Source organism: Arachis ipaensis, chromosome B6 (genome assembly GCF_059453495.1).
Source record: "Arachis ipaensis isolate K30076 ecotype BB chromosome B6, ASM5945349v1, whole genome shotgun sequence".
NCBI classification, from domain to species: Eukaryota; Viridiplantae; Streptophyta; class Magnoliopsida; order Fabales; family Fabaceae; genus Arachis; species Arachis ipaensis.
Window position 1 is genome coordinate 72,480,690 of NC_142441.1, and position 15,077 is coordinate 72,495,766.

At 34.0% G+C, this 15,077-nt stretch overlaps 1 protein-coding gene across 1 annotated transcript; it reads left to right on the top strand.

Annotated features, from left to right (window-relative positions):
- Positions 1–1,439: 1,439 nt before the first annotated feature.
- Positions 1,440–13,680, top strand: LOC148561306 (inositol transporter 1-like). Its single transcript, XM_088490732.1, has 6 exons — positions 1,440–1,455; positions 11,336–11,458; positions 11,552–11,622; positions 11,902–12,237; positions 12,331–12,438; positions 12,847–13,680. Exons 1-6 carry the CDS (start codon positions 1,443–1,445, stop codon positions 13,678–13,680), a joined length of 1,485 nt encoding a protein of 494 aa, XP_088346858.1. The 5' UTR covers positions 1,440–1,442.
- The last annotated feature ends 1,397 nt before the right edge of the window (positions 13,681–15,077 follow it).

A 15,077-nucleotide genomic window follows, 5' to 3' on the forward strand; every position in this document is an offset into this window, starting at 1 on the left:
TAAAGTTGATTACTTGACTAACAAGAAACAAAAAGATATGATTTTAAAATTTAAAGATTGAACCTTTCTTAATAGACAAGTAACAACTTAATATTTTTGAATCAATCATATTAAATGTTGGTATTAAATTTGAAAATATGAAATAAGAATAAGAAAAAAATTTTGAAAATTAATTTGAAATTTTCGAAAATTATGAAAGAAAAATGAAAAAGATTTGAATTTTTTTGAAAAAGATTTTTGAAAAAGATAAGATTTTCAAATTGAAAATTTGACTTGACTCATAAGAAACAATTGGATTTTAAAAAGTTTTGAAAAAGTCAATCCAAATTTTCGAAATTTATGAGTGAAATAAGGGAAAGATATTTTTTTGATTTTTGAATTTTTAATGATGAAAGAGAAAAACAATAAAAAGACTCAATGCATGAAATTTTGGATCAAAACATGTGATGCATGCAAGAACACTATGAATGTCAAGATGAACACCAAGAACACTTTGAAGATCAAGATGAACATCAAGACTTATTTTTGAAAAATTTTCAAGAAAAGAAAACATGCAAGACACCAAACTTAGAAATTTGTAAACTTTAGACACTAACAAATTGAAAATGCATATGAAAAACAAGTAAAGACACAAAACAAGAAAATAAGATGATCAAACAAGAAGACTGGCCAAGAACAACTTGAAGATCATGAAGAATGCAATGCATGAAATTTTCGAAAATAATTTTTAGAAAATTAAAAAGATGCAATTGACACCAAACTTAAAACTTGACTCTAGACTCAAACAAGAAACATCAAATTATTTTTGATTTTATGATTTTATAAATTTTTTTTTGGTTTTTTTCGAAAATTATTTTGGGAAAAATGAAAAAGAAGAAATATATTTTTTTTGAAAAGTTTTCGAAAATAAAAAGAATAAAAACAAAGACTTAAAATTAAAATAAAATTACCTAATCTGAGCAACAAGATGAACCGTCAGTTGTCCAAACTCGAACAATCCCTGGCAACGGCGCCAAAAACTTGGTGTGCGAAATCGTGATTGTTCCTTCCTTGGTAACGGCGCTAAAAACTCAATACGCACGTTCATGTTCTTAATTCTGTTTCACAACTTCGTACAACTAACCAGCAAGTGCACTGGGTCGTCCAAGTAATAAACCTTACGTGAGTAAGGGTCGATCCCATGGAGATTGTCGGCTTGAAGCAAGCTATGGTCACCTTGTAAATCTCAGTCAGGCGGATTCAACTGATTTTATGAATTGATAAGTAAAAGATAAATAAAATATAAAATAGGATAGTGGTACTTATGTAATTCATTGGTGAGGATTTCAGATAAGCGTATAGAGATGCTTTCGTCCCTCTGAACCTCTGCTTTCCTGCTGTCTTCATCCAATCCTTCCTACTCCTTTCCATGGCAAGCTGTATGTTGGGCATCACCGTTGTCAATGGCTACTTCCCGTTCTCTCAGTGAAAATGGTCTAAGATGCTCTGTCACAGCACGGCTATTCATCTGTCGGTTCTCGATCATACTAGAATAGGATCCATTGATCCTTTTGCGTCTGTCACTACGCCCAGCACTCACGAGTTTGAAGTTCGTCACAGCCATCCCTTCCCAGATCCTACTCGGAATACCACAGACAAGGTTTAGACTTTCCGAATCTCAAGAATGGCCATCCATGGGTTCTAACTTATACCACGAAGATTCTAATATCTCGGACTCGGTCCTCTGTATTAGATATCTAAGAGATATTCATTCTAGCTTGTTTGCATGTAGAACGGAAGTGTTTGTCAGGCACGCGTTCATAAGTGATAATGATGATGAGCGTCACATAATCATCACATTCATCATGTTCTTGGGTGCGAATGGATATCTTAGAATAGGAATAAGCTTGAATTGAATAGAAAAACAGTAGTACTTTGCATTAATCTTTGAGGAACAGCAGAGCTCCACACCTTAATCTATGGTGTGTAGAAACTCTACCGTTGAAAATACATAAGTAATGAAGGTCCAGGCATGGCTGAGAGGCCAGCCCCCAAACGTGATCTAAAGATCAAAAGGTAATCCAAAGATATAAACATAATAGTAAAAAGTCCTATTTATACTAAACTAGTTACTAGGGTGTGCATAATTGAGTAAATGATGCAGAAATCCACTTCTGGGGTCTACTTGGTGTGTGCTTGGGCTAAGCATTGAGCTTTACACGTGTAGAGGCTTCTATTGGAGTTGAACGCCAGTTTGTAGCCTGTTTCTGGCGTTGAACTCCACTTTGCAACCTGTTTCTGGCGTTTGACTCCAGAATGCAGCATGGAGCTGGAGTTCAACGCCAGTTTACGTCATCTAAACTCGGACAAAGTATGGACTATTATATATTGCTGGAAAGACCTGGATGTCTACTTTCCAATGCAATTGAGAGCGCGCCATTTGGAGTTTTGTAGCTCCAGAAAATCCACTTTGAGTGCAGAGAGGTCAGAATCCAACAGCATTTGCAGTCCTTTTTCAGCCTGAATCAGATTTTTGCTCAGGTCCCTCAATTTCAGCCAGAAATTACCTGAAATCACAGAAAAACACACAAACTCATAGTAAAGTCCAGAAATGTGAATTTTATTTAAAAACTAATAAAAATATATTAAAAACTAACTAAATTATACTGAAAACTATGTAAAAACAATGCCAAAAAGAGTATAAATTATCCGCTCATCAGGCGGCGACAAGGCTAGCCGCAAGCTTCTCTTCGTGCATCTCCCTCTTTCTTCGACTTGGACCTAACGGCGGACTCCAAGGCGACGCGACGCGGCGAGCTTGCAGTAGCCACGACGGGCCATGGCGGCAGCTTCACGGGTCGGCGGCGACGCTGTTAGGCCACGGCGGCAAGGCACGATGGCGGCGGTAAGGCGCGACGCTCTTCTCCCTCTCCTCCTCTCTGCTTCTGTTTCGATTTCTTTTGTGATGAAGGGAGTAGTGTATGCATTGCGGCTGTTAGGTTTAGAGGGAGAGGGGTTCGGCTGAAGCAAATGGGGGGAAGGGGTAGGGTTCATTTTCTTTTTGAAAATTAGGGTTAAGGGCATTTTAGTAATTTCACATAAAATTGGGAATAATATAGTAATTAAAACCCAAACTAAATCCAACACTAATGTATATAGAAAAATACTATTTGCTCATTAATTTTTACAAATTATTTTCAATAAAATGTCCCAACCAATTAATTGGAAATAATATACTTAATTTCTTCATATTCCAAAATAGCAGTACTAATATTTAAAATATTACTTATTTAATCCAAGTCATATAAAATCCTTATTATTTCACAACTACCAACTTTATAATTTGAATATAGGAAATAATCCAATAATTATAAAATTGGATAATAAATCATAACTTGTCTCAAATTCAATAAATCACAACTTGCCTTAATTATCTTTAATAAAATAATCTCTAAAATTAAGGCTATAAATAACTATATGATTTGAGACTTGATCATAATAAGAATTTTCAAAAGTTCTGGGTCTTACACCAGCCAAGCTTTCAGTGAAAGCTTCGGTCCAAAATACTAGACATGGCCAATGGCCAGCCAAGCTTTAGCAGATCATTACATTCAACAGCAAGATTGATAGAAATCAACAAGCTCTTGTGATGATAAGTTGAAACCTTGGTCCAAAAGATTAGACATGGCTTCATAGCCAGCCAGACTTCAACAAATCATCATGAAACTCTAGAATTCATTATTAAGAATTCTGAAGACATAGAATAATTTATTTATTTTATATATTTTTTTTGAAAATTTTTTGAAAATAAAAATAATAAAAAACAAAAAGCTTAAAATTAAAATAAAATTACCTAATCTGAGCAACAAGATGAACCGTCAGTTATCCAAACTCGAACAATCCCCGGCAACGGTGCCAAAAACTTGGTGCACGAAATTGTGATCTCAACGACGCCAAAAACTTGGTACGCACGTTCATAATCTCAATTCTTATTCACAACTCTGCACAACTAACCAGCAAGTGCACTAGGTCGTCCAAGTAATAAACCTTACGTGAGTAAGGGTCGATCCCACGGAGATTGTCGGCTTGAAGCATGCTATGGTCATCTTGTAAATCTCAGTCAGGCAGATTCAAATGGTTATGAGGTTTTGATAATTAAAATATAAATAAAATATAAGATAAGATAGAGATACTTATGTAAAGTGAGAATTTCAGATAAGCGTATGGAGATGCTTTGCTTCTTCTGAATCTCTGCTTTCCTACTGCCTTCATTCAATCATTCATACTCCTTTCCATGGCAAGCTGTATGTTGGGGGATCACCATTGTCAATGGCTACCGTCCGTCCTCTCAGTGAAAATGGTCCAAATGCGCTGTCACCGCACGGCTAATCATCTGTCGGTTCTCACTCATGTTGGAATAGGATCCATTGATCTTTTTTGCGTCTGTCACTACGCCCAACACTCGCGAGTTTGAAGCTCGTCATAGTTATCCCATCCCAAATCCTACTCGGAATACCACAGACAAGGTTTAGACTTTTCGGATCTTAAGAATGTTGCCAATTGATTCTAGCTTATACCACGAAGACTCCGATTTTTTGGAATGGAGGCTAAAAGATATGCATTCAAGCTTGTTTTCATGTAGAACGGAAGTGGTTGTCAGACACGCGTTCATAGGTAAGAATGGTGATGAGTGTCACATAATCATCACATTCATCATGTTCTTGGGTGAGAATGAATATCTTAGAATAAGAATAATCATGAATTGAATAGAAAAACAATAGTACTTTGCATTAATTCATGAGGAACAGCAGAGCTCCACACCTTAATCTATGAGGTGTAGAAACTCCATCGTTGAAAATACATAAGTGATGAAGGTTCAGGCATGGCCGTGAGGCCAGCCTCCAAATGTGTACAGTATGATCTATGATATCCTAAAACTGATCAAGGATATAAAATAAATCACTAAAAGTAGTTTTTATACTAAACTAGTAGCTAGGGTTACAGAAAATAAGTAACTAAGTGCAGATAGTGCAAAAATTCACTTCCGGGGCCCACTTGGTGTATGTTTGGGCTGAGCATTGAAGCTTTCACGTGTAGAGACTCTTCTTGGAGTTAAACGCCAGCTTTGGTGCCAGTTTGGGCGTTTAACTCCAGCTTTTATGCCAGTTCTGGCGTTTAACACCATAATAGGGTAGAATGGTCATTCAAACGCCAGTTTGCGTTATCAAAACTCGGGCAAAGTATGGACTATTATATATTGCTAGAAAACCCAGGATGTCTACTTTCCAACGAAATTAAGAGCGTGCCAATTGGGTTTCTGTAGCTCCAGAAAATCCATTTTGAGTACAGGGAGGTCAGAATCCAACAGCATCTGCAGTCCTTTTTCAGCCTCTGAATCAAATTTTTGCTCAGGTCCCTCAATTTCAGCCAGAAAATACCTGAAATCACAGAAAAACACACAAACTCATAGTAAAGTCCAGAAATATGAATTTTGCTTGAAAACTAATAAAAATATACTAAAAAGTAGCTAGATCCTACTAAAAACTACCTAAAAACAATGCCAAAAAGCGTATAAATTATCCGCTCATTACTAACACCAGCATGTATCCTGGTTCGGTTGCCTTATGCTATGCAACCTACGTCCAGTCTCCTCCACAACAATGGAAGAATTTTCACTATATTTAACAGTATTACATACACCAATTTCACATGATTGACCCAATCCTTTCACACTGAAGTTCTAACCTAACTTGACATTGGCTATGCTAATACCTAACTATTCACTCTTAGTGCTAACCCAAAAAGGGATACCTCACAGGTACAAGATACAAGACATAGACATACCTAAAGAAATCTGAAATAAACTCTAGGCTCTTCTCTCAAGTGTTTCACTCAGCCTTTTTTCACTCATGGCTTTTACTTGAGCTCTCTCAATATGCCTTTTCTCACAAGAAATTACAAAAAGATAAACATAGAAAAGTACATTACAATCTGTAAAACATGAAGGAGATTGATTTCATCAACAGCCTCTTCGCTATGTGCAAAACTAGATTTACAAACCTCAGCTTGAGTTCTTCAGTATTGGCCGAATGCTTCTTTGAAAGAAAGCATTATCCAAGTAGAGGAACTTCTTTTTCAGAACACAACTCTCAAACTCTGGTTTTCTCTCCTTGCTTCTGAATGAGCAGAAAGTCTTCTTTTATCTCCTTACATGTTGCTGGGTTCTTCTTCCAAGGTCAACACCTTGAGCCTTGAGCTTCACCAACCCACAGATTCACTTTTTCTCATTAAACCTTAGAGTAAAAACTTTGCTTCTGACTTCTCCATCTTGACTGAAAGCCATAAAGCAACAACCACAAGAGTCTTCCAATGGTCGACTTAATCTGAGCCCTTGAAAACTAACTTGGTCCCCAAGACATGTTTGAGACCGTGGATTTACAGTAGAGAGGAACAGAAATCCTCTTTTCCATATAGCTTAAAATGAAGATACAGAGAATTGAAGATGAAGAGAAGAAATTGTGTTGCATGCAAGAGAAAACGTATTACCTTGAACTTTCTGATATTTTCTTGATATGGTTGATTAGACCTCACCCTTCTTTGCTTAACCTTCTCTTTCCTTCTTCTTTCATGACTAGCTTAGGGACTAAGCTCTCTTTCTTACTTTTTCTAAGTTCAGTGATTTGACTAAGACAGAGAAGAAAGGAACGTTGCTTTGGAAACAATGAGAGAGAGTGAAGACTTCAATATTGTATGAGAAGCTTGGTGGGATCAACTTGAATTGATGGACATAGGCTTGGATCGGTTTTGATTTGCTTGGCCCGATGGTTCCTTTCTTTGTTTCTTTTGGGCTCCACTTGATTAACCATCCTATTAGCCTTGATGTTTTTATTTTCATTCCAATTTGGGCTGCTTGATTTAATTTTGGCCTGCAACAATTTTATAAATAATTAGCAACATATAATTATTAACACTCAACACTAATTATTTATTTTTCCCAAAAATAATGTTTGTCATCACTAATTAATTTATTTAATTTCTTAACTCAACATATACATATATTGGAGTTTGATTTTGGGCCTTGAAAGGCTTGGTAGAGGATTAGTGTTGATGCTTTGGTGATTTTGGGCCTTGGAGCTGTGTTTGGCTTAGTGGGTTGCCTTGGACAAACGTGGAAATTGGCCAAGGTATAGTTTAGGTTTCCTGTATATAATATATAATGTCGTGTGAAAACTTAGGCTAGAGAACCATAGGGTAAGCTGGAATGATTATGTGTATTGAATGTTTAATGATAATGATATGAAGTGAGCATGTGTGGTGTTCACTTGATTTTGTTAGTATTGGAATGATGAATGATGATGTAATGATGTTTGAAGCACTTGTGACCATGGCAATATGTATATATATAGATTGATATGTTGGTGTTTGTTGTCAACTTGTAAATTTTAGGTTGAAGTGAGATGTTATTGAGTTGAAAAATGGTAGGATTGCAAAGATTGTTGTGATATTATTAAGGGTAAGTTATAGTGATGATTATAGGTATGATGGATTGGGTTAGAATGAGCTTTAAAAAGAAAATGAGGTTTTAAGGTTTTTGTGAAATTTGGTTTTTGGCCGGACTTCGGCGACCCATAACTTGGCTTCCGGACCTCCAAGTGATTTCAAACTTGTTTCTTATAAAAATTGGGTCTGTGAAGTTTACGCCATTCGAAGAATGGATGAAAAATGATTTAAAACGAAAAAGTTATGTGCGTTGGAAGTTTGAGGTTAGAAATTAAAATTCTGCAGCTTTTGAAACTTAGTGAAATTTTTCGAAAAACGCATGTTCACGCGTACGCATTGCCCATGCGTACGCGTGACATGGAATTTTTGCGTACGCATATACCCCTTCGCGGACAAACGCTACTGCCTGGGTTGCATGCGTACGCGTAATCAGGGGATGCGTACGCGTCTTGCCCAAAACGTGTACGCGTGACCCACGCGTACGCGTGGCCCTGTTTTCATCAAAAACAAATTTTGTGTTTTAAAGCTCAAACTCGAACCTCTAGATTTCTATTTTCATTTCTTTAGTCTAAATATTGTTAGTAGGCCTAGTCATAGAATGAAGTTAGGAAATTGTGGTAACCTGAAGGTGAAGAAAGATTTGTTTAAAAGGTAATAAGTGATTAGAGGAGATGGTATTTGATCGATAAAGATGATGAAAATGGTATAAGAGGTAATTAAGAGAGTAAAGTGACATTAATAATGATGAGATGAGACATGAATCTTTATGATGTTGAATAATTAAGAATGATGAGATGAGACGTGACTCACTGTGAGATTGGAAATGATAAATTGTAAGAAACGATTGAATAATTTGAGCTTAGGGCGTTGCCCTCCCCATGTCAGCCATGATTTTTTCCGTGATTATTATTGAGCTTGGGGTGTTGTTTCCTCCATGTCAGCCTGGGATTCATCCCATGGATAACATTCAGCTTGGGGTATTATCTTTCCCATGTCAGCTTGGGGTATTGTTTTCCCCATGTCAACTTGGGTGTTGTCTCTTCTCCCCATGCCAGCTTGGGATTCATCCCATGGATATTATTGAGCTTGGGGGTGTTCTCTTCCCCATGTCAGCTTGGGAATTCTCCCCATAGTGTATTTTTGAGCTTAAGAACATGTCGGGATGGCTACGTAACCGACAGTTGATATCAACGGCTATAGGATAGGCATGCATCATATGCATCTGTATGTATGGCTTGTTTGTGCATTAATTGAGATTGCCTAATTGATTATAATATGCTAATTGTCATAATTGATATCTGTATTATCTGTATTCTACCTGTGCTTGCTTTGTCTACTTATCTGTCTTTGTAATTACCGAAGATGGATGAACGGAGGAAAGGCCGAGAGATTGAGGATTCTATTTAAGTTCCAGCTAGATTTAAGGAGGTGATTTAGTTGAGAAAGCCTTAGAGAACCACCCTGATTTATGGTTTCTGTTTAGTTCTTTAAGTTTTATAATCTGAGTGTCGGTGTTCTAGGATTGTCTCTGGCATTCCCAAGACCTTATATATTATGTGCGTGACACCTTTACCATGCTGAGAACCTCTGGTTCTCACCCCATACTGTGTTGTGTTTTTCAGATGCAGGTCGAGAGGCTCCTCGTTAGGCGTCTGGACTTCTGAAGCGGAGTAGTTCCTGGGTTTATTTTGATATATATATATATATATATATATATATATATATATATATATATATATATATATATATATATATACATATACTTAACTCTCTCTGATTGAGTTGTTATTTTGTTCCTCTTAGAGGCTAATGGAGAGCTAGGATTTTATTTATGTATTTTGGGCTTTGGGATATGTATATATGTATGTAAATATTCTCCGACCAGCCTTGGTTTCGCAAGCTGAGTTAGGAGCTTGTTATTTTGTATCTTTTTGGCTCTCTACCCCTAGTTTCTGTTATATTATGTTCGTTGACTGTCGGTTTCTTTGCACGCAGGTAACCACGTTCCTGAGCATTGCGCTTTTTATTTTCACAAATTTTGTTTTACCAATCCTTCAAGACTCCTAGTATACTACATTCTTTTGACTATTACATATATTTATATCCTATCTTAGAGGATGTAGCGCCTCACCACCTCTGTTTTACATCCTAGGTATAAAGCTCTGTGTGGTAGAGTGTTACAAGTTTCAGTTCATTGAAAATTTAATATATCTAAATATAAATTATATCCTAATATAATAATGAAGTTTCAATGCATAAAATTTTTAAAGTAAAAGTATATTCGAATGAAAGTATTATTTAACCGTGTTTTTCAATTTTATGATTTTATTATTTTTATCCCTATTTTAGATAATATTTATTAATTTTTAATCATTATTTTACAATTTTTGAAATAGAATTTTCTGTCAAAATAATATATCTCTTTCCTAGAATTGTAAAATCTAATAATTTTTCATATGCATATTAAATACTAATTTGGGAACTAATTCTTATATACACCGTGAAAGAAGAGTTATTTTTTCTCTAATTAGTTATCACAAATATTTAAGAAAAGAGAGAAAAAAATATAATAAAAAAGGATAAAAAAATTGATGAATGGTTATAAACTATAACATGTGGCTTAAAATTTTTTATTCTGAGAGGAAAATATCTCTAGTTTCGGAAGGATAGAATTAAATATCTCATGTTTATCGTTAATTTAAACTAATTAATATAGAACACAACATGATTAATATATGTATATGTCGTAATTTATTGACTAACGACATATTTTTAAATAATAAATATGACACGATTTTGATGGTTAATGATAATATTTTCGTTGACCGTCAAATAAAAAGATGACAAATAGAGTTATTGTTAGTTAAGTTAATCTTTATTTAAGTGATTATTCACGATTTATCTCTTTTACTAGAAGATACTATTTGTTGACCATTGAATATGAAGGTAATAAGTGTCTATCACAGTACATAAGAGAATTTTCACCAACTATAAAAAGCCACCAAAAAAATATGCTCACAACTCAATTTAGTATAACAAAAAATAATGTTTCATAACCAATAAAATTTATTATTTTTAATTAATATTAGCAAATATTTTAAAGTTTAAGTACTAAATTTTAAATTTTAAATACTAAAATTAACTCCTAACAATATAAAAATAAAATGTTAGCTAACAGTATTAAGTATTAACTAATATTAATAAAAATTATTATCTTTAACATTTTTCTGATTTTCGCAAGAAAATATATGCAAATAATTTTTATGATTCACATGTATTAATTATTTGAATTTAATTTATATAACAAATATCACTGTGAAATAGATTTTTATAGACATCCAACTAACATATCAATACATAAGCAAATAAACTTCACATAACCACCGATTATAGCTTGAAAGGCTCATGAATACTATAAATATATTTGATTAGAAAAAAAATAGAAAATTATTAAATGGTATCAATACATAAGAACTAAAATAATCTAAATTAAGATAGTTAATATAAGGATCCAAAATGACAGCAATCATGTTAACATATGTAGGTATTTGAGTACATGTTTGTTGTGACAGAGTAATAACAGAAAGTAGGAAAGGAAATAAAAAGAAGGGAGAGTAATCTAGTTGCAAGTTCACATCAACATGAAACTGATCCTTCATTAAAGAAAACAAATGTTGTTATCATATATATGCCCATCGACTTTTAAGGGAACAAGAAATCCAACAAAATTTTTAAATTTAACAACTTTATTATCTATAAAACTATGTTAGATCTCACGCATTAACATGCAATTTACAACTAGTTGATAAAAGCAAGCTAGCAACAATGGTGGCTGATATGTGCGTGTCGATTAAAGCAGGAAGCTCTGATTATTTGGAGAAACATCCAGAGCGTAGAATATCATTTTCCCAAAATTTTTACATTATTGGAGTTACTTTTGCGGCTGGTATTGGTGGCCTTCTATTTGGTTATGATACTGGTACATTATACATATATGCGTATTTTCTACCATTTCATTAATTAAAAAAAAAAGAAGGAAATGATATAGCATATATTTTGTTTTCATTTGTAGGTGTGATATCTGGCGCTCTCTTGTACATAAAAGATGATTTTGAAGTTGTAAAGAACAGTAGTTTTCTTCAGGTAAAAGAGAGAGAGTGTCTTTTTTTTTTCATTTTCTTTTAATTTGGTAGCTTGTAATTATGACCATAGTTATATAAAACGCAATATGTTCTGGTAGGAGAATTGGTAGGTGGTACGCAATACATCACATTTAAAATTTTTAATGGGAAAATTATATATATATAGCTTTCGACAACAAAGATAAATTGTGAATTCATGTAACTATGACTACGACGCAGTAGGACTAGAGTAGAGTGCCATTTTGTAGCAATTATATGTTCTCATTTTGTATGTTTGCAGGAACTAATAGTTGCCATGGCCTTAATTGGTGCAATTTTCGGTGCCGCCATTGGTGGTTACATTAATGATTCTTTAGGGCGTAAGGCTGCCACTATTGTGGCAGATATTTGTTTCGCAGTAGGATCACTCTTGATCGCCGTCGCACCAAATCCCACACTTATCATAGTTGGCCGGTTTTTTGTTGGCCTAGGTGTAGGTTTCGCCTCTGTTACTGCTCCTATGTATATCGCAGAAGTATCACCGTCTGAAATAAGAGGTGGATTAGTTAGTGTCAATTGTCTTATGATCACAACTGGCCAATTTCTTTCCTTTGTCATCAATTATGGTTTGACTAGAGTAAGCATACCCAACTCTTTAGCTAACAATACCAATAGTAATAATTTTGTCTTCATCCATCTTGATTTTCTAAGAGCAAAATTATGTGTGCAGGTTCCTGGAACATGGCGTTGGATGCTTGGAATTGCAGGTACACCAGCTGTTATTCAGTTGGTTCTTATGGTCTTTCTTCCTGAGTCCCCCAGATGGCTATATTTGAAGGTAAATGATGATATAAGATCAATGATCATTCATGTGAAGTTCTCTTTATGCAAAAATTATAGGTAATAACTATTAGATAATTTGACATGTTGAACTAAAGAGTAATGTTGGAAACCAAATTTTTTTTTAAACTAACATCAGCCAATTTTGTTATTTTGTTTATCTTAAATTCTAGATCCTAAAACTTAAATTATAAATATAAGATCTAAAGTTGACTAATGTTAGCTAACTAAAAATTAGTTTCCTGTACTTTTTTTTAACTAAATTATCATCTAATGATTATCAACTATTATTTTCATATGAAGACAATTTTATGTCAGTAGTCACCTATAAAATTTGGGTAAAATAAATCCTTATATTGATTTTTTTGGTACAATAATTAAAAGTTTAGTTACTTTTAACTTGCAGAATAGGAAGGAGGAGGCCACCAATGTTCTTTCTAAGATATACCCATCTCCTCGGTTGGAGGACGAAATAGATATTCTTGAAGCTCACATGGAGCAAGAACAAAAGGATAAGGTCAAAGTTAAATACAGTGATGTATTTAAGTTGAAAGAAATCAGAGTTGCATTCATATGTGGCGCTGGACTTCAAGCATTCCAACAACTTACCGGTATTAGTGTTATAATGTACTATAGCCCAACAATCATTCAATTGGCTGGCTTCAAATCAAACGAATCGGCTTTGTTCTTATCCCTCATTGTTTCTGCAATTAATGCCGGTGGCACAATTATTGGCATTTACCTTATTGACATTGTAGGGCGAAAGAAGCTTACACTTAGTAGCTTAATAGGTGTGGTTGGATCATTAATCCTACTATCTGCTTCATGTTATGTTAGAGGACATGGCAACCCGAGTTTAGTTTATGGATGGCTTGCTGTTGCGGGTTTGGCTTTGTATATTATATTCTTTGCACCTGGAATGGGTCCTGTTCCTTGGGCTCTGAACACAGAGATATATCCTGAAGAGTTTAGAGGAATATGTGGTGGCATGTCTGCAACAATTAATTGGGTTGGTAGTGTCATCATGTCTATTAGCTTCCTTTCTTTTGTGGATGCTATTGGGCTTGGTGAGAGTTTTATGATTCTTTTGGCTATTGCTTGTGTTGCGATAATTTTTGTGATTTTCTATATGCCAGAGACAAAAGGATTGACTTTTGAAGAAGTTTCAAATATTTGGAAAGAGAAAGCCTATGGAAAAGATAAAAACATAGAGAGCATGGTTGAGACAGCAAGTACATGATCAACAACTTTTTCCAATACATTTAAGACTTGTGAAAGCACGAAAAGTCATAAAGTTAGGGTTTGAACATGAAATGAAGAAGAACAAAAAATAAAAGGAGAAGAAATGAAAGATGCAATATATATGTGCATGCGCATGTGTCTGTGTCCTTATTGGTAGCTTTGGCCAAAGAGTTCAAAACACCATCCATGTGGTTGGCTATATAGTTGATCAGGATCATGTCTTCTTCCATGGTCCATGGCCCTTTTCTCACTTCCAAATCTTGAGACATGTTGAGAGAGTGAGAGAGATAGAGAGAGAGAGAGAGAGACTTTGGAAGGGGTGTTAAGGGAGAAGACTCTAATGACGTGTGTGACAAGCAATGTAGAGTTAGTTAGCATTACAGAGTTAGTTAGAGGAAGTGAGAATCTGTTATAAGATTAGTTGAGTGTTAGTTATTGATGTGTTTCTATCTTTCACTCTTAGTGTGTAAATAAGTGAGGAAGCTTCGTATGTAAATTAATACATTCTTCCAACATCAATTCAATTTAATATTTAGTTCATTCTCTTAGCTTTCTTTCTAGTTTTCATACTCTCAACTTGGCAACACAGTGTTCATCAACTTGCTTAATGTGCTTCTAGATCCTAGTCCTCAAGTATTTCTTGATCTCGTTTCTAGTTCCTCCCAGTATATACTTGGCTATTTTCGACCATGTACAGTCATTATGATTTGATTAATTTATTATGGACAAAAAATGTCATTTTATTACATTAGAATGAACTCAAATCTTATTCAAAAATATTTGATTGATAAATTTTACAAAGATATAAAATAAATAGTTTAATTTTTATGTACTGATATTATATAACGTTTAATTTGACATAGTCATATAATCAAATCTGTTAATTTGGATAACTATTCACACCGATCAATGTAAAAAGTTTACTAACGTCATATTATGTTACTGCTCACATATGTAAAACTACTTTATTAAGAACGAAGGCTACGGTAGTTATACAATTTTAACAATATTTAAAAAGTGTTGTTAAAATTAAAATAATATTTTTAATATTAAAAAATATTTTTAATTTTAAAAAAACTATTATATTGCAAAAATATAAAAATGTGTTACTTTAAATACCATATATTTATATATATCAACCTTGCTATATATAAAAAATGAAAAATTATATTTTTATAAATTATCTTCCATATTTTTGTAATCAACCTCTAAATTAAAAAATATTAAGTTTATATATTTATGATATACTATCTATGATGTCATATAGTACAAGGGCAGTTGAAAATCAATATTAGAATAAATACATAAATGATCTCTTCTACTATGACTAATTTTTTAATTACATGACACAAATATAAAAAGATAAGATTCACCTCTTCATCTCTCACTTTTTAG